Raw genomic sequence first — 23,995 nt, forward strand, 5'->3', positions numbered from 1 at the left:
GACGCTTTTGTCCAAAGTGACTTACAAATAAGAAAAAGTAACTAAAACTAAAAGTTAACTCTCTGTAAATACTCTATACACACCCATTTAAGAAAATACTGAAATTAAATAAAATTGACAAATGCATACAACAACAACATTTCAATAGTAAACATATAAAGAAAAAAATAAAAATAAAAAGCGATACTAATATCCTTTGCCGGTGTTCTAGCCCGGTGGAGTCTGGTTATCTGTGCTAAGAACAGCTGCTTAATATTGTTAAGACATTTTTTTCAAATGTACTGTCACTTGATCAGTTTAAATCCAAGCTGATTCTTTTTATTTAAAATATTTTTGTAATTTTATTTACATGCATATATAATTGTAACCTGAACAGGTTTATCATTATGAAATGATAATTTATGGAAACATAAACAGAGTCGTTCTGTCGCCCCCTCGCGGGTGTAAAAATCACAGTCGCCTTGCGTCATGAGAGAGAGAGAGAGAGAGAGAGAGGGAGAGAGAGAGAGAGAGGGAGCTCCGATCGGCGAGCTTCACCGCACTGACAGTCCACATCTTACACTACTGACTCTAACGGCGGAGCCCTTCAGATATGGCGGGGCTTCGTTGAGAGGGACAGAAAATCTCCGTTCTTGGACACGCGTCTCCCGCAGCCCTCCTTATGCACCGCTGCGACGCGGAGAAACGGCAGCAGCGCTGAAAGAGTCGAAGAAAGAGGACGAGAGTGATTTTTACCCCCTTGAACGGACAATGGCGGACCGCGATGCGCTGCCCCTTCCATTGGAAGTGCGGGCCAGATTGGCTGAGCTGGAGCTGGAGTTATCCGAAGGTATGATTGACATTTTAAATGACTTATTTCGTTCGACAATACGGTTGTTGCAGAGGATACGTTAACGGCCCCCTCCTCTCCTCCTCCTCCTCCCACCCAAACCCCACCACCATACCAACACAACCAACCCCAGATGTTGGAGCCAATTATTATCCCCGCAGCAGCGCTGAGGTTGTGTTCATAAAGGCGTTCGCTTGTTCGTTTGCTGTAACTCCCGCCGCATTTTCTTTGTTACAATGTATCTATTTGACCTTGAGGAAAGCATTCAAAGACTTCAGAATTGATTTTTTTCCCCGTTAGGATTGTGTTAGCGTGTCCCTAGAGACCAACGGTCAAAATACCGCCGTGGAATCTTCATGTAACCGTTGATATTTTTAAATTTCTGTGGCTGCGTTGTTATTTATGCCAGTGTACACCAGCAGTTAGGTAAACAAGCAGTTCCCCACAATTGCATCGCCATATATGCCATCTTTACACTGCAAAAGCTGCATCTGAAGCTGCATATATACAACAAAAAAGATGCAGTCTAACGCTGCATAAATGAATTTACACAGGATATCATAGGTATAATTATTAGATATTAATAGAATTTAGGCTTTTAATATGGAATTATGAATATAGAAACATCAAATGATGGATGTCTGAAATATGAAGCATAACTATGGTCTTGTCATGACAGCAACAAAGTTTAATGCTGTCTGATGCTACATTCATATTATTTTTCTTATGACTTATACAGTATATATTTATGTTTAGATGCTAAATAATCCCAAACTTCTCTAATTATAGTTTTCTGTTTCTATTTATATTTTTTAGCCAGATTTTTTTATTGCATTTCAAACATAAAAGACAGATAATGCAAATATATAGGATTTTCCCCCCTAACTCAGTTATTGGACTAGAACAATAAAAACGCAATTTGCAAATATTTAAATAAATATATATATATATATTTATATATATGTGTGTGTGTGTGTGTGTGTAATAATGCATATAATATTTGTGCATATTTAAAAAATACTAGTTTGAGATGGGCTGATAATTGTTTGTTTACCGATACTTGGAACTTCATTAGGTTATTGGATGTTTAACATTGGGTCTACCAATAAATTGTATTAGTTAGGGGGAAAAAGTTAATGCTATCAGTATTGGCCAAACCAATTATTAGTGGTTCAAAGCTGGTAATTTTATTACGGCTTTTAATGCAGCACTGTGTGATTTGGAGTCGGCCAGAAACACAGGCATGTAAGATTTGTATCGTGTATCATTTTGAGAATCTTGGCATCTGACTGAATTGAGTGAACTGTTTGCTAACGTTCCTTTTTCCCGTTTAATTCTAGCGCCTGGTGGTCCTTTGTAATATGTGTTTGTGTGTGTGTGTGGCATGTGTGATTGTCTGCTGTGTGTAGATATGAACCATTTAAGGCGATAAGTGCTCGTGCAACCCTGCCTCAGAGTTCCAGCAGACAGCAGGCCAGCACCAACCAGTGTAGCGAAAAACAGCATCATTTTATGTCTAAAAATGACAGTCAGTGGGTTTATTGGGCAGATAAATCTCAGACATTCTTTGTTTAGTGTTAAATCTGTCTTACAGACAGCATAGTGGGTTCTAAACAGTCTGTTACATGTTAAGATTTAGTGTATCAGTAACCAAAAAAGTTAGATTACAAACCTGTTTAAAACATCTTAAACCAGCTTAATTTAGTTTGCTGGTTTTAGAGGGGTTTTGGAAGCTGAGAGACCAGCTGAAAACCAGCTTAAACCAGCTGAAACTATTTTAGAATAATAAACCAAGCTGTTTTAAATGAACATTTTCAGCTGGTAAAATAATAAAACATATTTTCGTGAAAATTGGTCACGTTTGTCTGAGGAGGTAGCCATAGCAACAACTGCTCGAGCATTTATTATGGGATGGTGCTTCGATAAAACAAAAGTCATGTCATTATTTGTCACTTTAGTATAAATTTACATAACAGGTATGTCAAAATTCATGGTTTGCGCAAAAGTCATTGAATAATTCACACACTCTTAAGTGGAGCATGTAAACCAATCTTTTCATTTATGGAAGCCATTTTTAATAGATTTTTCTGTTTTTGTAGTTGTAAATGGCTCTAGAATGGCAGCGTCTGTTATTTTCAATGTTCAAATGGCAAACACCTCCTTTGCATTCTATTCAGAGCCAAACTTCACTTAAAGATGATCACAGGCTGCTCCGTCTGCAAGTGGACACGAGTATTTTTAGCCGCCCTTCAAGCTTCGTTAGCCTTAATCAGCTCGTTTTGCATTTAAATGTTTTGCCTCACTTTATGATTGCGGTGGAGGGAATATTCTGGCTCGGTTCCTTCTTTCTGCAGCACTGTACGCTTCCTCTGAACCTCTGCTTGTGTTTGTGTTTGCCTTTGTAGAAATAAGATGCTCCCTTGCCATTCCCGCTTAGCTTGTGGTGCTGTTTAGCACTGCGCTCATGGAGAGGTGATTATCTCAGTGTGTTGGCACAGGATGAAAGACCTGGAAATTACCGAACGTCTGCTCATCAGAAAGATTTGCGTCTGTTTGCTGACCTTTAATGCCCTTAAGGACAATATTGTGTTTGTAAAGTTGGTATACAATGTAGCAAACGTATTGTGTGTTTCGCTGCCTCCATTTATAAGTCAAACTTCGTTTTGAGGTTTTATTTATACTATGCATCTTTTACATGCACGTGACGCATTAATTTTGAGTTACATGGCTTGGAAATCATCCCCAGATTGTCGAGAGTATCTCTCAGTGGTCTTCTGTGTATGCTGGCAGACTCTTAATGGATACTGATTCTTCAAACTCAGTATTAGTCTCGTTCATGCCAAATAAAGGATGAATGGATCTCATTTCACCCTCAGGGTAACACTGTTAGTAAGTGAAAAGGTTAAGTTGTTAAACAGGGGTCATGCTGGCTGTGGAAGAAAAGAACCCCTATCTGACCCTGATTTGAGGCCTTGCCTGTTGAGAATGTCAGCACAAATGACTGTATCTGTTTGTGAAGATGTTTATTATGTTTTGCACCCTTGACTTTAGTGTTCACAGATTTATGTAACGTAGGAATGTTTCATCACAAAAGCCAAGAACTTTCACTCCAAAGAACCAATTTTTCTTTACAAAAATAGTAGAAATAGTTAGTGTCAGGTAGTATAAGTACGAGTAATATATGTACATGTGTGTGTATATATAGAAGTTCAGAAGTTAGGGATCATTACAATTTTTTTTTTTTAAAGAAATGTAATACTTTTATTCACCAAGGACGAATTGAGTAACAGTAAAGAGTTTTATTGTCACAACAGATTTCTATTTCAAATAAATTCTGTTCTTTTGATGAAATTCATCAAAGAATCCTGGAAACAATGTGTCATGAATTTCACAAAAATATTAAGAAGCAACATTGATAATAATAAGAAATGTTTCTTGAGCACCAAACCAGCAAATTAGAATGATTTCTGAAGGACCATGATTTCTGCTCCATACTAAAGTGTAGATTTATTTTATAGATCTGTATTACCCTGTAAAGAAATGTTTTATTTTGAAAGTCTAAAGGAGCTGGATTTTTAGAGTATTTAGTCAGTGTTGCTGTATGGCAAATGTAGAAGAGAGAGGAAGTGATGGAATGTTGTGAGGCATGTGAGGGGCTCTGATGAGAGCTGACAGAGGCTGTGCTGTGGGGTCGAGGCGCCGCGTGCGGTGCAAGATAGCGGTGCTGAGGTTGTGTCACTGCCAGTCACCTGTGCTTGGACATGGGGAGATCGTGACATTTGCTAAATGCCATAAATTATTCGTAAGCTGTGCCAGACAGATGCCATCTCACTGCTTTACCTGCAGTTTTAATGTTATATTTGTCTTTGCTAGGTTTTGGTTGATTTTGTGAAGATTTAGTAGGTAATGTATGGTTTGTTTACCTATAGAAGTTATTAACAGATGCTGTAGCATCTGGTGTGACTGACATCATTTCCTCTCCCTGTCTCTTTAGTCTCGGTGGGAGCAAATACCACGAGTCCCGGTTTTCCCCCAACTCCCATGTATTCCATAGAAAAATTTATATTAAATAGCGCTTCCTTGTTCACAGCATCACGCCAGCATTTTTTTCTTTTCCTTGTACATCTCACTTCCTCATGATCCAAATGTAGGTTAATGAACTAAAACGCGCCTCTTTACCTCACCTTATACTGAGGTGTTCTAGGATGAATCTCATGAAGCTTCAAGAACATGGCCATGTCACATTTCACCCCACATCATTAAGAAATTCTATTTTGCATAAAGAAAATGAGCTCTATTTTGGGATCTCTTTTGCATTGTGGCATTCTCATGAAAATTAGGCACAGTCCCTCATCTTATCCACCAATTCTCATTACTATAATGCAAACAATGTCTATGTATATATTACATTAAATGTTAAATATTGACAAATACTACTTTAAATGTATTATATGTATAATAGATTGTATATATGTATATTACATTAAATGTTAAATTAATAATTTATTTAAATAATTATATATATATAATTTATTACATTAATGTTAAATATTGACAAATGCTATTTTAAATAAAAAATATAGTATAATTATATATTTATACATATACACACACACACACACACATAAAAATATATATAAAAAATAGTTTTTGATATGCTGTATAATTTAACATTTAATCTAATTTATGAAAAATATGAGCATGTTTATATATTTATAACACACACACACATATCCATATTAAAATATTTATACATTAGAGGACTGTATGTTGTGGTTACTTTAATTTATGCTAATATAAAAAACAAAAACACAATTTTTGTTTTTGTTTTTTTTTATGATGAGAATCACCAAGAAATACAACATCCTGATACATTACAATATTCCCTTATAATTTATTTTATATGTGGGAAAATGTGCTTAGGTCACAATGCAGGCTTCGTTTCTTCATACAAAATATAAATTTTGTGTGATTTTTGAGAAAATCTAAACAAGACTCATTTTTGATAGGTTTCATGAGATACACCATCTAAGAAAGCAAACTTGCACTTGCATCTTCATGAAGCATGATAAAGGAGATCTATTACCGCAAATCTCCTTTGACTGCTGTTAGCCTTCTGGGATTATGTCATCCGACTGACCTCCAAACTGCTTATCCGCCACTTTCATCCAATCACTGTTGTCCATTGACCCTGTGACCCCCCCTCCTCACTCAAAGCAGATGTTAAGGTCTAATTGAGAGGACTAGTCAGACAAAGTTGTTTTTCTTTGTCTAAACAAACATATAGTATTTCACAAGCTTGTACAAATTGCAGTCGCACAAGAGACTTGGAAATCTTGTTAGCATATGTTTCACATGTTCTACCTCCAAATAACCTTAACGATATGATACCAAGATTAGAGTTACTCAAGTTCTGTACATGCCTGGCCCTGTACACATCCAGTTTCCCACGTTACGCATGGATTGTCTTTTTTTTCGTTGTAGTAGCTGTTGTGACTGTTGGAATACGAGATAATCTTGCAGCATCAGTCCGATGTAGCATAACTGGAGCCATCGATGTTGAGGGAAACGTATGGACAAACTCAAACTGTTACATTTCATTCCAGTCCAAGCTTAAACTGCTTGATTTTATCATAGACTCACATACACTTAATAAACGTTCCAGTTTGCACCATTTATTAGTGTAGAAGCCACTTTGGGCCTTGAAAGGTAGTAAACAATTTCACACCTTGCTGACTTGCTCCACAGCTTCAGTGAAGCTAAATCTGTTCCTGCACTTGGAGGACATTTCTTATACAGGCAATTGAGTGCATATTTTTTGCCGTATGACTGTGTAACTTAATGCTGCATTTGTAACCAAGCCCTCATACGAGAACATAGCTGCCTCAAAGAGCGCCTGTTCGGCCCGCTGACCGCTCTGCAACCACATCCGGCTCACGTTGACCTTTAACCCCATCTCTAAGCAAAAGGCGTTAGCTCATTTCCTCCAAACCTGCCGTCTGTCCTGATTAGAGAAAAATGTGCTAAGTAAATAGGAAGGGAGACACCTGGTGTTTCATAATGCTGTAAATAATGCGTTCCCGAAATAAAGTCATTTGCTTCCTTATAGCAGCTGAAAGCATGTCCTGGTTTTGAGGATGTAACTCGGACGTTGTTTCTTTTTCCATTTCTAAACACTTCCATGTTTTTTTAGGGCCCTATGAAATCCATTTGATTTTTTCCCAAACTCCATTTAATTTTTTTCTAAATTCCTTTTTTTTTTCATTTTAAATTTTCTCCATACGTTTTTTCTGTTTTAATGGTTAAATAAAACTTTTATTAGTCAAAAAGCATGTCTGATTAATTAAAATGATGAAGCTTACTCAATTTATTAAAAGTTGAACAAAAATAAAAATTTTAAGGCCCTATGAAATATGTTAATTTTTTTTCTTAAATTCAGTTTTTAATTAAATTTTTTTTAACCAAATACTGTGTTTTTCATTATTTTTCTGGATTACATTTTAATGGTTTCATTAAATTTTAATAATCCAGAAATACTGTATTGTACAAAAAATCTGATAATAAATTCTGGTAAATATATATATTTTTTTCTGGGAAATGTTCCTTAAAAATGTTTTAATAATAAATATTATTAGTAGCAATACTATCATTACATTAAGTAATGTATTTGTCATAGTTTCTTCAAGTTAACTGAACTTTTTCAGCTTTTTTTTTTTTTAGACAGGAATCGAAGTTGGACAGATAGAGGGGGGACGGGATCGGGAAAAGTCCGCGAGTCAGGACTCGAACACGGTACGCCCAAAGCGCAACAGAGCTACATGTGGACTTGCTGCCCACGAGGCTATCGGCGCCAACCAAACTTTTTTTTGACGGGTTGCTGTGAAGTCCTTTAGGTTTCTGTTTGATATGACGATAGTTACTCAAAAGAAATAATAAAATGGTCATGAAGTGAATCTCAGAGCAGTTCTAGAGATTATGTTTGTGTTACTCATATATATCCATATCATGTTCTGATTTAATTGTACTGGCCTACTTTTGATTTATCCGTCCAAAATATGGCGAATTCCATGACATTCCATGTTATACTGTAAATTCCATTTTTTTTGACTGGATTCCACAATATTGTCGAAGTTTTCCCGCATCGTGGAAATCAAAGGGCCTTATTTTTTTGATTCCACTGCTAATACTTTTTTCCTTGTGTTTTAAGGTAACTACTCTGACCAAGGGCTGTAATTCAGGCGTTAAGCCATGATGCACTGGTAATTGGAGGTGAAAGTGGCGTTGAATGGGTTTAATAAGCGAAATCTTTTACCACATTAGATTGCTCATGTGTTGGGTTTGGTGTTAAAACGTAACAGATGTCTGCATTGCCCTTCGTGAACCTTGATGACTACATGTAGAGAGAAGGCTCCATTTGTTTCAGATGGAAATCTTCAACCCATCTGAAGAAATCTGCAACATTTAGGTTTTAAAGCTGGAGTGTCTAATTGTTTCGATATGTGTATTTGCTCTATCCTAGCCTCATATGCAGAGACAACTATCCAAACTCTTGAAAAGTGTAAACATGATGGTGCCATTAAAACATTGCTCTGTATGTTTGAACATCGTGACTACAGCAACATTGACTCAAGCAATGGTGTGAGTTTGGGGCTGGACTATCTGTTTATTTGACCAATGAATGTTCAGGAAAAAGTTTTTTTTGGCAACAGTAGAATATGCACACTTGTATGGCTTTCTTTTGCAGAAAACAAAAGAAGATATTTCGATGGATGTTTCAGCTGTCCATCCAATGACAATATTGCATTGTATGGACAAAAAATGAAATTTTCCAAATACTTCATAGAAAAATAAAGCCATACAGGTTTGGAACAACAAGAGTTTGAGTAAATGATCACAAATAATCACTTTTAGGTTTTTAAAGCTGTAAATTGTTACAATTTATAATGGCTCTTTTCTGTACATTTTAAAATGTATTTTGTTACTGTGATGCAAAGCTGATTTTTTTAGCAGCCATTAAAGTCTTCAGTGTCACATGACCTTTGAGAACTCATTCTGATATGCTAATTCGCTGCATATTAAAATGATTTCAAGAAATGTTTCTTATTATTATAAATGTTGAAAACAGTTGTGCTGCTTAATATTTTTGTGGGAACCATGATACATTTTTTCAGGATTTTTTTGATGAATAGAAAGTTCAAAAGAACATTTATTTGATTTTTTTTGGCACTTTTGATCAATATAATACATTCTTCTTATTATTCTAATACTTTCAAAAAAAAAAAGAATTACATTTTTGAATGTTGTTCTCCACATAATTAATGTCTTTTATTAGCAAGCAAGCAAGCATCATTTTTACTATTTCTCATGCTCATATTGTTTGTTGAAGTGTGCTATTGCTTTTCTAGGTGATTTAACTTATGATTTTTGAAGACAATAAAATGGGTTAAAAAAATCTGGTCTTGGACCAGTAAGCAGCCACCTAAAGTAATACCCTAACATTTTGCATTGGCAAAGCACCTCTCACATGTTCTGTCTTGGATGTTATATTGCTGACATGGGTTAAGAGTGATGTAGTCACATGATCCTACAACAGACAGACATCGGTTGCACAGCTGGACGGCAGCAGCCGTGGCAGCTTTACTGTCCTTCTCCTGTGTGCGTCCCTGAAGCTGCTATAGGAATGCAGTCATGTGGTCTCAATCAAGTCCTCTGTTTACATCATAGTGCTGCTCAGGAACAATGTGCTTGTGTTTCCAAGCCTTTAGAGACCCCTTCCCTTTCTCTTATCTGTCTGCAGTGCTTTGATCGGTATCATCTCTCGTTTTTAACATTTTGCTCATAGTGAATACCAGACAAAGATATAATAATAAGGAAATGGGTGATAGAAAGTAAGAAACAAACAGATGACAGAAATGTGGAGTTTTCTACAGGATTGATTTTAATTGTCAGAGTTGTTAAAACCCTGTGCATCTTTAAATAAAGTATCGGATAAATGTTTTGGTGATTACATCACTTGTTTTTAAGATGCTGTGCCAAGCAGTATTATTTTAGAATCATTGAGATACAATTGATATATATGAAATTTTTCTTTATTTTTTGATATTCTGTTTTCATTTAGATTTTTGTTAGTGAAATAAAAACATTTTTATATTTTATTTAATTTAACATTTATTTTATTTCAAGTTACAGAAATGTTTTTATGGTTTGTCCGATAATGACCCTGTAAAAAAATTGTGCATCCAGAATCAATATTCATTTTTTTACCCTCCTCAGGTCTTTCTTATAATGATTGTAATGTTCATTAATTACACTGACGTATAAATATCAATTGCAGCAACAAATCTGGGATTTTATTTCCAAATCGGTTTAGTAATGATGAAAGGGACATTGAAGTGTAGAATAAGGACCTTTAGGTCATGTGTTAGTATTATGCTTAAAGCAAGTATGATTTCTGAATGATGCCAGTAGGCCATTTGTTTAAACACAAGACAAGTGGGGCACATGTTTGATCCGTGTGGAATGGAGAATGTGCATAGATATTAAGCCAACTGTAATTAGAAATGCCTGTCCGACCAATGAGGATAAAAGGCATTTCTGTTATTTATACCATTTAGAACGGCACTGTTCAGTGTATTCGGTATTTGCTTGTTTGTAACGGGCCCTTCCCAACCGTTACCCGCAGCTCGTGAATTTAACCAGGGGCAAGCTGCCAAATATGTGACTTTGTACAAGTTTATATATCAATGACAAATTCTGGAATATCAGCAGTGGTATGCTTGAAGGCCATATTTAAAAGAGACTCTGCTTAGGATCTCTCCACACGGACTAAAGTAAAAAAATAAAAAGGCGAGCTGTTGGGTAATGCTCACTGTTTTCAATTTCACATTCCTTGCTTGGGAAAGAATGTTCTTTTGCGTTTTTGGACACTGCAGCAAGGGTTGTTAAAGTTTTAGCGGGCACAGATTTTTACATTTTGTTCTGGGGCACTTTTTAGAAGTTGGACAATTGAGAAAAATGTTGCGTTGAGAGTCAAACAGAAGGAAATGGAACACTGACAGAGACAACATGAAGCTAACAGAGAGTAAAAACAGGAAATAGTGAGTGTTGTTATCTACAACTTGCATGGACAATCTCTTTCAAATCTATTTCAGAGGAGACATAGTTTGTGTAATAATCAGCAGTGATCGCTGCAAGTGATGAGTGAAGGTGCATTTTGTCATTTGCTTGACTCCGCCCATTGGGAAATCTAATTGGTCCGCTTACTTTTGACTCAATTTTGAGTTCCTGTAATTGGACATATTGCATTTTGCTAAGCTAATGACAGAGTATTTTAATAAACCATTAAAAAAACAATTATTTTTATTAATTGTTATGTTTATTAAATGTTTTAGCTCAAGAAATAAGCATTTAACATTTATAATTTTTTATTTAATATCAAACATTAAATAATATAATAATAATTTATTAGTTAGCTTATAGATGCTTTTCGGTATTGATTGAAATGTACATATTTATAGTCAACTGAATTTAATGCACAATACTCTCTTAAGCAATAATAATAACAATATTTTTATTAATTAAATTACTTAGCTTACACATGATTTTCAGTATTGAACAGATAATTACATTCATAGTCGACTGAATTTAATGCACAGTACTCACATATTATTAAATTGTTTAAATTAAATATTATATATTTATAATTTTATATTATTATTTTAATATACAATTTTTTTAATTAAGTTATTTAGCTTATAAATGCTTTTCTGTATTGAATGAATTGTAAGTACATTTATAGTCAACTGAATTTAATGCACAGTACTCACGTTAAGATTGAATTATTTCATGTTATTAAATATTTGAAATGATTTCTTTATATATATGCTTAATTTAATGCAACATTATTTTTATTAAATTAATTTGCTTATCAATGCTTTTTGGTATTGAATGAATTAATATAGGTATATTTAAAGTGAGCTATTTTCTACTGAGCTTGTTGAAATTCTAGAACAGTCTGGAAATTCTAGGATTGCTCGATCCATTAACTGTATTTATAACAATGCTTTGGAATTTAGTTCAGGCGATGTCATGCGGTTTTTGAAACAGGCGTCACAAATGCTATCTAGGAAGGTGGCCTCCCAGATTTTAGAACAGGACTACTGTGGTAGGGTAGCTATTTTGTATCCTCTCCAATATTTTCCAACAGATGCTGACAGATCATTTGGCTTGTTATCCAAACCATCAACTCGCCGAGCCCCTCGCTGAAGGACTCGGGAACAATCTCATTTTACCAAGGCAAACACAATATCATGGGCGGTTAGTGCTTCGGGAATGGCGAATGAACGAATTCAAGAAAGATTGAGGCTCATCAGCCGTAGCAGACCGCCTGCCGCTCTGCACCCCGACTCTTTCAATGTAGAACTCTTCTTTAATTATTCAGCTCCGGCAGCCCAGAGGCCCTGCCTCTATGAAACCGTGGACACATTAAGGCCTGTGGATGACAATGTGCTCTATTCATAGGCTGTCTCTGAGCAGGCCTTTTTTAGAGCTCAGGAGCATTTGAAGGCTGTGGTATGAGAATGTGCTGGGCTTTGTCTCATGGGAGTGTGGAGATGTGTGGAGCTGCTCTCTTTCACCATCAGCCAGGCTTGCTACGAGTCATGAGTTTTTATTTTAATTTTTTTGCTTATTCGAGCTACATCTGTGACTCACACCATGACCTAAATTCACGTTTAAAAACACCTTTGAGCTTGTACGTATCTGTGTTTTTGGATGCACCAGGCCGTCACTGCCGATACATCATGCAGTTGAGGCAGATTTCGTGAGCAGATTTTGATGTGCAGTTGTCCTCCTCTGAGGTCTGCCGTGTGATGAATATTGCATGATTTTGTGTGGCTGTTTTTTTTAGAAATGCCACCTGGATGAATCTGTCTAGACCATCTCACAGTGTTCTCAAAAGTTCATCTCGGCCATCGTTGCAGTTTTAACCTTGCTGGCGTCATCCTGAGCACACGCCTTCTGCAGGCAATTAAGGTGTTCATTTCAATGTGGCGGAAAATGCTGGTTCTTTCATCTGTGCCGTAATGCACTCCAGGCACTTTGAGAGAGAAACATGTGCCCAGAGATAAGACTTCAACGTTGATATCAGGCTCACCCGTATCATGGACCCCCTTACTGATGGATCTGATCTTTACGTTATCGGCAAGGAAAGAATTTATGAAGTAATCACATACTTTTTATTTTTTTTTTGTACAGTGTCAGAGGTGCTCTTAAAGGGGAATTTCACCCAAAACTTCTGTCATTATTTTCTTTATTTTAATAAACAAACCTGCAAAAAAGGTTTCTATTGAGAACCACAAAGAGATTTTTCCATGCAGTGAAAGCATATAGTCTTCAGGCACTGTTATGTTCCAAAATGCACCTTAGTAGTTCGTATGAATTGTATTCCAAGTCTTCTGAAGCCATATGTTAGCTTTTTGTGAACGGACCAAAAACAATGAATCAATTAAAGAATTGGCTGTCTTTCATTTCATGAGTGGAATTTGAATTATATTAACTATGCAATTTGAATCTGAATGACAAGAAATGGGGAAGGAGATCTATCTATCTGTCTGTCTGTCTGTCTGTCTATCTATCTATCCATCTATCATTCTGTCATTCTATGGTTCTATCTGTCATTCTATGTATCCTTTTTGCTACTACAATTCAGGGATTGAATTGGAATTTAAAAGGCATTATCGGTTCACTTCTGGATGGCACACAACCCTGACACATATTTAAACATGGCCTTGCCAGTCAATAATATTATTGGCGTCAAGTTTGGTGGAACATGTCTTCATGTACAAAGATTTGAAAACTGCAGTGGACTTTCCCTTTAAAATGCTGAATTGCTTCTACTTCACCTAACACCACCTTTAAAAGGTCATCTTTGATGTTTTTTCTCCTGTAATATGCTTTGCTCAGTTCTTAACCTATTCGTGATTCTTACACACTTTAATGGAAGCTCAATGTGATGGAACGCCAATGAAGTGTTGAAGGATTTCATCAATCTGCATTTTTGGGGTCCCAAAAGCAGTGCATTTGAATATCACTGATGGATGGAGTTTTGGCAAGGTACGGTCGACAGACGCTGGCATTTTAGACCTGGCACCGTGACGCATGAGCAGCCTGTTTTCTCAAGGGCAAATCCACGAATCCCACCCCCTCCACCAGTGCCTTAGAGACTCCAGACTGTTTTCTCCAGTTAACGTGATTTCCAGGAATCCAGCTGCTCACCTCTCACTCCACAACTGCACCGCTGGCCACGTCCGTATGACAGGAAGCATACCAGAACCGATCTCAGTCTGATGGACTCTCGAAAACAAGAGTCATTTCCACATGGGCCTCTCAAAATAAATCAATACCATGCTTTAAACAAAAAGTCGAGTTTCTTTCCCGAAAGAACTGGGGGGAAACAAGTGTGGTCTTTTTTTTTTTTGTTGAAGTAATCCCCTTTTTCAAACCAACAGAGAATCCAGAATCTCAAAAGAGAGACTAAGGTTCTTTAATCCTTTGTCATGGCCAATAGCCACTGCTCTTCTGTAGGACTCGTATAAAATCTGCGGAAATATGAATGTAATGGAGAGAAACTGCTAGGAATTGTAGGAGGTGGGTGGGGGTGAAGGCATGCAGTGTTCTCTGAAGTTCTGTCAAATGCGTCCACACAGTAAGTATGTTCTGTGAAATAAGGAACTTGATAATGCAATGGCTTGAACTTGGGTTGGGTTGACATTTTATTCTGTGGTTAGTCAGTCAACCCCCCATTGGATTCCCTCACCTCAAAACAATGACCAAATGTGACTCTTGCTTGACTTGAAGCATTAATTCAGTCCCTTACGAAAAAGTACTATGACATTGCTGTGGTTTTGTTGTATGGTAATATCATAGTTACCGTTTAAGTTTTTGGTCTCTTTGGTACTTTGAAGTACATAGGAATAAACTCTGAATACTATATGAATATGGTCACATTCACCATATTACATATTACAATATTACATATCACATATTACAATTTAAAAGATGGCTTAAACCTTTTTATGTCAACATGAAACCCTTTTTACTCTATTATTTTATTTTATTCAATTTAATTTTATTGCATTTTATTTTGACTCCTACATTTTACTTCCATATCGATAATAATATATTTTCTTTTGTTCACACGACTGCTGTATTTTTTGCAGTTTTTGCTTTTTGTTTTGTTGTTGTTGTTTTGGATTTTGTGGTTTTTTTTTTTTTTTTGGTGTAGTTTTTGTTTTTGTTTGGCTTGTTTTCATTTTGTGTGTTTGTTTTGGTTTGTTTTTATTTCTTGGTTTGGTTTGATTTTTGCTTGTTTTGGTTTGTTTGGTTTAGTTTGATTTGGTTGTTTTTGTTTGAATTAGTTTTTGTTTTGATTTTGGGATTTAGTTTGTTTTTGGCTTGTTTCTTTGTTTTTTTTGTTTGGTTTAGTTTTTTTATTAAATTATTTTCAGCTGCATTTGGTATTATTCTAATATGCTGCTTTTGCTCAATAAATATTTCTTATGATCAATGTTGAAAACAGTTGCTGCTTAAAATGATTGTATTAAAAAAAAAAAAAACTTATCCCAAATTTTGAATGGTAGTGTACACACATGTATAAATTTGCATGTTTTTTAGTGTTTTTGTTAATAGCTTTTATAATGACTGTAGTAATTACACACACAATACCACACAAACACACACAGACAGAGCTTGTCTCATGAACACGAGCCTGTTGCTCTTGTGTAATGTGTGTTAAAAGGCCCTTTCTCTGGTGCACACAAAGCAGGAAGGTGGGATAATGTTTCTACCCTCCTCTGCTTCTCGCTTTCTCTTTCGCTGTACCTCTCTCTTACTCTTTCTCCCTCTCAATCTGTTTTTCTCCCTCGACTCGGCGCGGTCAGGCGTGGCACCTTGTTCCCTGGGTGTTATATTACTTCTTTGCAGGCCCACTCTGTATGTATGTATGAGTGTGCTTGTGTGATTGTATGTCCACTGTGAAAAACGTGTCTTGAATTCAGTTCACAAATGCTCAGGGATTAAACCACCTCTTGAGGGACATTTTGCAGATATTATTCTGCGTGTCATTCATTCCCTGTAGCAGGGATATCGTCAGATCTTATGAAATGAGAAGTATTGCATCCTGTGTGTGTTAATGGTATGACTTAAAGTTGCTCTGCTTTCTGTACTGGATTGAGTGTTTACAAAACATTCTTCCAGTGCATTCTTTTAGTTTTGCTCAGTTCCTTAGCCAGAGAATGAACTATGATGACCAGCCAAACAGAGATGAGATGAATTGTTTTGTTTTGTGCAAAAGACTGCTTAAACCTTTTTTTATATTTTTGTATATTATTTAATTTTATTTTGACTCCTGCATTTTACATCCATAACAATAGAAATAATATTTTTTGTGCACAAGACTTCTGTTTTGTGTTTTATGTTGAAATTTTTTGTTTGTCTTTTTATTTGGTTTTGTTTGCTTTGGTTTGGTTTTTGTAGTTTTTTTGTTTAGTTTGGTTTAGTTTTTGTTTTCATTTAATTTTGTTTTGGCCTTGACTCCCTACATACATATTTCCTAGTGAAACCCAATATTCCGTAAGACAAAAAGGCAGAACTTAACTATTATTTTTTTCTACACTTAAAGGAACACTCCACTTTTTTTGGAAATAGGCTCATTTTACAACTCCCCTAGAGATAAACAGTTGAGTTTTACCGTTTTTGAATCCATTCAGCCGATCTCCGGGTCCGGTAGCACTTTTAGCTTAGCTTAGCATAGATCATTGAATCGGTTTAGACCATTAGCATTTTGTCATCAAAAATGACTAAAGAGTTTCGATAATTTTCCTATTTAAAACTTGACTCTTCTGTAGTTACATCGTGCACTAAGACTGACAGAAAATGAAAAGTTGTGATTTTCTAGGCTGATATGGCTAGGAAATATACTCTCGTTCCTGCGTAATAATCTAGGAAATTTGCTGCCGTACCGTGGGTGCAGCAGGCGCAGTGATATTACGCAGCGCCTGAAAGTAGTCCCCAGCTAGGTAACTAGTTATGATATAGCTGGGGACTGCTTTCAGGCGCTGCGTCATATCATAACATAATAACATCCAAGGCTTTGCCCACTAGTGCTAGGTTATATCATCATAATACAAGCTACAGTACCTGCAAGTACAATTTTTTTATTTTATTTTTATTTTTGAAATTTTGTTTTAATTTATTTTTATGTCATGTCCAAATAGCTGGTTGTTTATTGTTTAATTTTTTTTTTTTGTTATTGGTTACCATTATTTTTCCCACCCACGTGGCCCATATGTTGATACATTTTATTTGGAATAACTTACACAATAATTATGTAAAAATCAGGAACATGCATTAAGAAAGAATAAAGGGTCTAATTTGATTTAATGTTTACTTGAATGGTGTTTGTGATCTTCAGCTGATCACAAGACAGTAGAAGACTCAAGATTCCCCAAGCCCTGCTCAGAATGCCCCAAGGACCCATCTTCTCCCACTGTATCTGACGTAGTTGATTACAATGGATGTCTCTGTGTCTAGGGTTATGTGCTCCACAGGGGAACATTCCTGCCCTTATTGGCTATGTTTGCCCTGCTCTCAGTGGGGCTTTCATCTACAATATGTCTTCAGAATTGACTCGTTGTAAGAGAGAAGAGATGTACTTCCCAGCAGAATTACTCTGGGTATTCATTATTACCCATGTGCAGTGTCTTGTCCTACCCTTTTTAAACAATATTTAGAAACTTTGAATCCTAATTGAGTCTCCTGGTGGTGTTTTTCCATTTGCACATGAAATACATTAGCCTTGACATCAATACTTACCTTGCCTTGCTTTAGATTTGTGCCTTTAGTTTAGATTGGAACTCAGAGCCCTCTGGTCATTTAGCATCCTGTGTTCATTCTGCCAGTGTTTTGTGTTTTACTTACGTAAACATTGGTGTTGCTTGTTTCTAGGGATGTGCAAAATGAAATATTTTCTAAATCGACTAGCCTCTGGGTTGCCTGAACTACGCTTCACTAATGAACTAGGTGGTTGGTGGTTGACTAGTTAGTTGCCCATTGTGACCCGTCCCATTCCTAGTTGTTTTGTTATCTGTTATGTACAGTCATGTGTTTCTTTGCTATTCGATTTGATGACCTCACTGACTATTGACCTCTTCATTAGCCTGTAATGGGCTTGTGTCAAGCTTACTAATTACCCCTCTTTCTAGCTGTACTGGCACTGTTTTCTGGATTTAGAGGTCAGCACAGGTAAAGTTACCCATGTTTTATTTATTTATTTATTTTTTACCTTTTTTCACCATTTTAACAAAGAAAAACTAAAAGAAATTTATCTAACTAACTACCTAACTAAGAAAAGCCACTTGCTTCCAAATGGCGAAAAAAAGAAGAAAAAAAAGAAATATGATATTTTTAATATATTTAAATAAAGGACAAAATAGTACTAATATAGATTTAAAAATATATGTACAATGCATGCATATATATATATATGCATGCATTGTATAACAAACAAACAAAACATCGTATTTTATTGCATTCCTCAGCTAGTATGTTATATCAGAATTCTTAATAAATCTGATATAACCGATTATGGTAAAATGCTTAAATATCCGGAAAAATATTGGTAAATCGATATATTGGTCTAGTTCTACTTCAGAGAGAGCTTAATTTTTGCGCGTTCTGAGGCGCGGGTTTGCCCGCTTCTGATGAGCGCACGCACAAATCTTCTCACTGAGCGCGCGATCCTCACATCCTCTGGCTCTTAAATGTTTAAACTGACAAATCTTACATGAGTTAATTTAAATACAGATATCAACGTGTGCTGTTCAGGTCTCGCCTGTGCGTGTGTGCTATCAACACCCTGGTGATAAGATAAGAGTGCTAAGGGAATTATTCAAATGAATATATGAATGAATGAATTATATGAATGTACCTCTGAAGGTTCTAAAGGAAGTGTTCTTAGTCGCAATACTGCTTTGTCCAGGAGTTTACGGGAATCAGCTGTAATTCAGCTTTTCCATATAAAGCGCCACCTGCTGTCAGTGAGTGGATTTACAGAGACTTCCATTTACATTTCATCTGTGTGCAGTTTCTGTCTGGCCAAAAACGGACCAAATTTGCATGCTCTGCTGTAAATTTTGACCGGATGATGAAAAACAAGCTTATGTGGATTCTACACATTTATGCAATTCAGATGATCTAGAATTCTTATTTCTATTATTAATAATTATTCTAATTATTAATTCTAGATATAGCTATCTAGAATTATTTATGGTGCAGATAAAATGCATATAATCATTTATTAATCGGTTATCATTTTGACTTAACCCTTTTTTTTATTTAAAGGCTGAAATGTGAGGTTTACCTTTTATATAAAACTGTTTCAAAGCTTTATTTGAACATTTACATTAGATATTTGAACATGCTATGAACATGCTGTTGTCAGTCAAGTTGTCTGGACAATCTGGACATCATTGGTAATGTTATTGTTTTAGTGATTATGCAAACAAAAAGTCATTTTATTTTCTGTTTGTTGACTTTTAAATATAAAACTTGGTGAAGTGATTTATGTCTCGGTACTTTTTGAACATCTCCAGCACATTTTAACAATACCGTGATAATACTGATAACCGTGATATTTTTGGTCACTATAATCGTGATAAAAAAATTTCATTCCGTTACATCCCTAATTTCTAATATAGGTTTTAAAAATGTACAATTGCATGTTTTTTACTGTAATTGTATGTTAAGATTGGATGTATTTTTTTTCTTTTCCTTTTTTGTCCTTTTTACATTTAAACTAAATATATTTTGCATAAAAAAAGAAAATGTATGTATATATATATATATATATATATATATATATATATATATATATATATATATATATATAATTTATATTAATTAATAATTTAATCATTTATATTAATTCATTTTATATATATATATCTCAAATATATTTTGCCAGATTTTTTTTCTGCCATATTGAATGTTTGTTTTAGGTGAAGACAAAAAAGTAACATTTTAAATGCCAAAATAATTGTGTTTGTTGAGTAGTGTTTGCCAGTACATAATTCAGAATTTAATAATTTATTTAGCTTATTCTGTTAATAAAATGATCAGAAATAACCCCCTATCCCCCCGACCCAACCACCTCCAGTATGTATCCAGACCCTCAAATCCTCAATTCATTAGCACATGGATGCAATGTTTATGAATGTAATTTGGAGGAAAGAGTGTGATTAATCAAATTAATTGTTAATCATATTTATGTGTGTACATGCACACATGGGTGCATCCGTCACTCGTTTCCCTCCTCTCTCTCTCTCTCTCTCTCTCTCTCTCTCTGTCTCTCTTTCTCAATTATTGCTATTAGGTTTCAAATCTGAAACTGAAAATGAAAAATGGCTGCTGCTGCCTTTTTCCAAGAGCCCGGTTGCTAGGCAACTCTCTCTCCCTTTCTCTCCCCATGAGTTGGACTTTCTTGCGGGTGGAAGATGGTTTCTCCCTGCGGAGCATGTTAGAGTGAATTCAGATGGGGATGCTGCTTGTGTGCCGTCAGCTTGGCCCAGTTTATCGCCTCAGAGAGATGTGTAAAGCATGTCTGAATGACAAAGTCAATTTTCAAGGCACGAGATTGGTTAGGAAGTCAACGAATGTGTATTTTTAATTCCAAAGACATTCCGCCTGCAGATTAATAAATATTTGATGTCTGAGAGAGGTTTATTAGCACTTTTACTGACAGGTTCAACTATGGGACAGACAAACTATGTCAGGAATGGTTGTGTTTCAAAATCCAATGAGCTGCCTATTTATACAGCATAGTGAACTCTTGTTGTCTAGGTTTGCAGCTCGTATTGAGACACAGCCTGTGTATGTTGTGCACCTAAAAACAGATGTTCTGTGTTATGCAGTACTCTAGTGGTGCAATTTCAGCTGTGATAATAGTTTTCTCTATTAGATTGTTGTTTACTTAAAGGGCGGAATCCTTTTTGGTGAATCTGCCTGGGTTAGTCTGTACAGTCGTAGAATTGTGCGGAGATGAACAATCAGAGATATATATCCAGCAGCCGTGAGAAAATACAAGCCTTTGTGTTGCATGAATGAATGCAATATAGACCAACGGCAAGGCAAACAAAGGTTTGTCTCCCTCCCCTCCCGCTTTGACCTGAATACAGTCGCATAATTCACACGAAGGGATGTTAAAAGGAGGCAAATGAAATAAATATGTGTTTCTAATCATCTCCCCGTAGTGTTGTTGTTATTGACATTTATAATGGGCAATTGTCATTTAAAAAGGGGATAATCATTTCATGAAAAATGGCTTGTTCCGGAGCCAGAAAACATGAGGCGCAGCTAATGCTAATAGTTTCATATTAGAGTGAAACGCTGAGGTAAATAAAACGGCAAGCTAATGCAAAGTAACGCGCAGTTTCACCTAATGACCATTAATTGTGTGAAAAGCAGGTCTGTGTTGTTCTTATTAATCAGACGGTCTTGTGTTAATCGTTTTGAAGTAAGTGATTAGTAAAATGTAATTGTTTGCCTTGTTGTTTTAGGCTGAACAGCAATGACGGTTTGATCATTTAGTCTGCTAACTATGTGAGTGCATTTGTCATTTAAAAAATACAGCCTAATTAATTGGTGAAAAATGATTAGTTCCTGTGTACTTAATAATATTAAAGGGATAGTTCACCCAAAAATGAAAATTCTGTCATTAATTACTTCACCCTCGTGTTGTTCCAAACCCGTAAGACCTTCGTTTATCTTCGGAACACAAAATCATTTTTTTATGACATCTGAGAGCTCTCAGACCCTCCATAGACAGCAAGGGTCCTTACACGATCAAGGTCCAGAAACGTATCAAGGAGATCGGTAAAATAATCCATGTGACATCAGGGCTTCAACTGTAATTTTCCGAAGCTATGAGAATACTTTTTGTGCGCAAAAGAAAAAAAAAATTAAAACTACGACTTTATTCAAATTCGTCTCTTCTGTGTCACATCTTCTGGGTTTGAAAAGACATGCGGGTGAGTAATTAATGACAGAATTTTCATTTTTGGGTGAACTATCCCTTTAAGAAGTGTTGTTATTGTTAACTCAAACTAAACCCACGTGGTTAAATGACTAATACAGCTAAAATAAAATATAAATATCAGATGCCAAAAAACTTAAAAATTAGAAACCTTGACTTCTGAAATAAAACAAGTAATAAAATTACTAAAAGTAAAACTGAAATAAATATAATTTATAACTATAGAAACTTTCAAATAAAAACTGAAAATAAAAATATTTTAATGGAAATGTATAGATTTATATATAAGTTAAATGTTAATAAATAATGTAGGATACTAGATAGATAATATTTCATATTATTGAAATGCTGAGGTAAATAAACGGCATTGCTTTAAATGTATACGGTTTTAGCAGTTAAAGATGCGGTAAAATGAACTGATTTGGTTTTCTTGTTTTTGTCTGTAAAATATTGACAATTTGATCCAATAATTAGCACATAGGTGCAACAGACATTAGTTAGGGTGTTTTTGTTTTTCGAATACATATTTTCATCAGTTAAACCACTACCAAAACAATTGAACGCGCTTTACCTCCATCCCTCACAGCCTTGTTTTCATGTCCAATTAATTTTTTTTGCCGCTAATGCTAATAGCTTCACATTAGAATAAAAGGCTGAGCTAAATTAAATGCCAAGCTTAATGCAAAGTAATGTACATTTTCACCTCATTGGCGTGGTGTTTAATTATGTTACTTAGTCGTTCTTATTAGTTAATCAGGCCTCGTGTGGCTTATTTTTTTGAATTGGTACAATACATTTTGCTTTGTTGTTAATAGTTATCAGTTATCAAAAATGTGCTAAATTGTTAGCTAATGTTTGTAGCTTCATATGAGAAGTGAACTTCTGAGGTAAATAATAATCCTGCGCTAGTTCTGTACACATTTATCTAATAGATATTGTGTATAATTGTGTGAAAAGCGTGTCTTAGTCATTCTTTTGACAGCTCTTGTGCTTATGTTTCTTTCAGTCAAAGAAATGAAGCCTGTCATGAAAGCTAAAGAGTTTACTTACTGTTAAATATAGGGAATGGAGTGTTTAATCAGTCTTTAAAAGTTTTTCAACCAAAAATTACAACAAGTCAAAGAAAAAGGGGTGTGTGTTAATGTTATTTGTGTTCTTTAACAAGAGCCCACGGCTTTGCCAGGAGAGTGTTTATAGAGATGCTTGGTTCTCCTGGGACAGCTGGCCATTTTCAGTAACGTACACTCATCTCACCCTGAAAAGCTAATTTCATCTACTGCTAAAAATACCTACGTGTGAGGAAACACCTAATTATGCGACATACCGATCATCTGCATATATAGAAACGTCAGCATTCTGTGGCAGCAGTCAGACAGAACAGGCACAGACACAATGGGACTGTATTGTGAGCTAATTTTACCCTTAAAATATGATCTCATGAATGATGAGGATGTACAGGATATGTACAGTTTCCCGTTTTAGAATCCGTGTTTCTATTTCCATGGTAACGGTTTTGTTAAGGGTTCTCGGTTGCTATGAATATTGACCTGTGGCAAGAACACTCTTCCACACCCAAATCTTTTCTTCTCCTCATCTTCTTCGTCCAGTCATTAAAAATGCATCAGGCCGTCATGGTTGGATCCAAGTACTGTAGTTGATTGCTTAGTCACAGACGATGGCTGACTGCTTCGAATCATAACTGATTGTATCCTTAAAATCACTCTTATCTTTAAAAATTACGTCTTAGTATCATATTTTGTGTTCAAAATGATTATGTTGTGTTTGTGTGTAGTGCATTTGTATGAAACTAGGTTGAGCAATGTATTAAATATTTGTTAAAAATATATGAAATATTGTGCAACGCCATGAATTAAGTGTCATTAAATTAGTTTGGCATCCAGTGTTTGTGTCGCAACCTGGTGAGTTCAGTTCATTTCTGTGAATTAGTTCAAACTCTCCATTTCAGTTAATGGATTTGGATTCAAATTAGACCCGAAACTGTGCATCAACATAATTGATGATATCAATTTTGTAAGTATGTTGATTTACGTGATGTGTATTGATGTGGGTTGCACTGG

General features: G+C 35.5%; 1 protein-coding gene across 1 annotated transcript in view; it reads left to right on the forward strand.

The window, feature by feature from the left end:
• Positions 1–572: 572 nt before the first annotated feature.
• LOC306865117 (disco-interacting protein 2 homolog C-like) overlaps positions 573–23,995 on the forward strand; it is a 102,275-nt gene continuing 78,852 nt past the window's right edge. The window contains exon 1 of the mRNA XM_079409494.1: positions 573–829. Within this exon, the coding sequence (XP_079265620.1) occupies positions 751–829 (79 nt within the window). The 5' untranslated portion in view covers positions 573–750. The remainder of the gene's footprint in view (positions 830–23,995) is intronic.

The sequence above is a fragment of the Barbus barbus genome (genome assembly GCF_936440315.1).
Source record: "Barbus barbus genome assembly, chromosome: 46".
In the NCBI taxonomy this organism is placed as follows: Eukaryota; Metazoa; Chordata; class Actinopteri; order Cypriniformes; family Cyprinidae; genus Barbus; species Barbus barbus.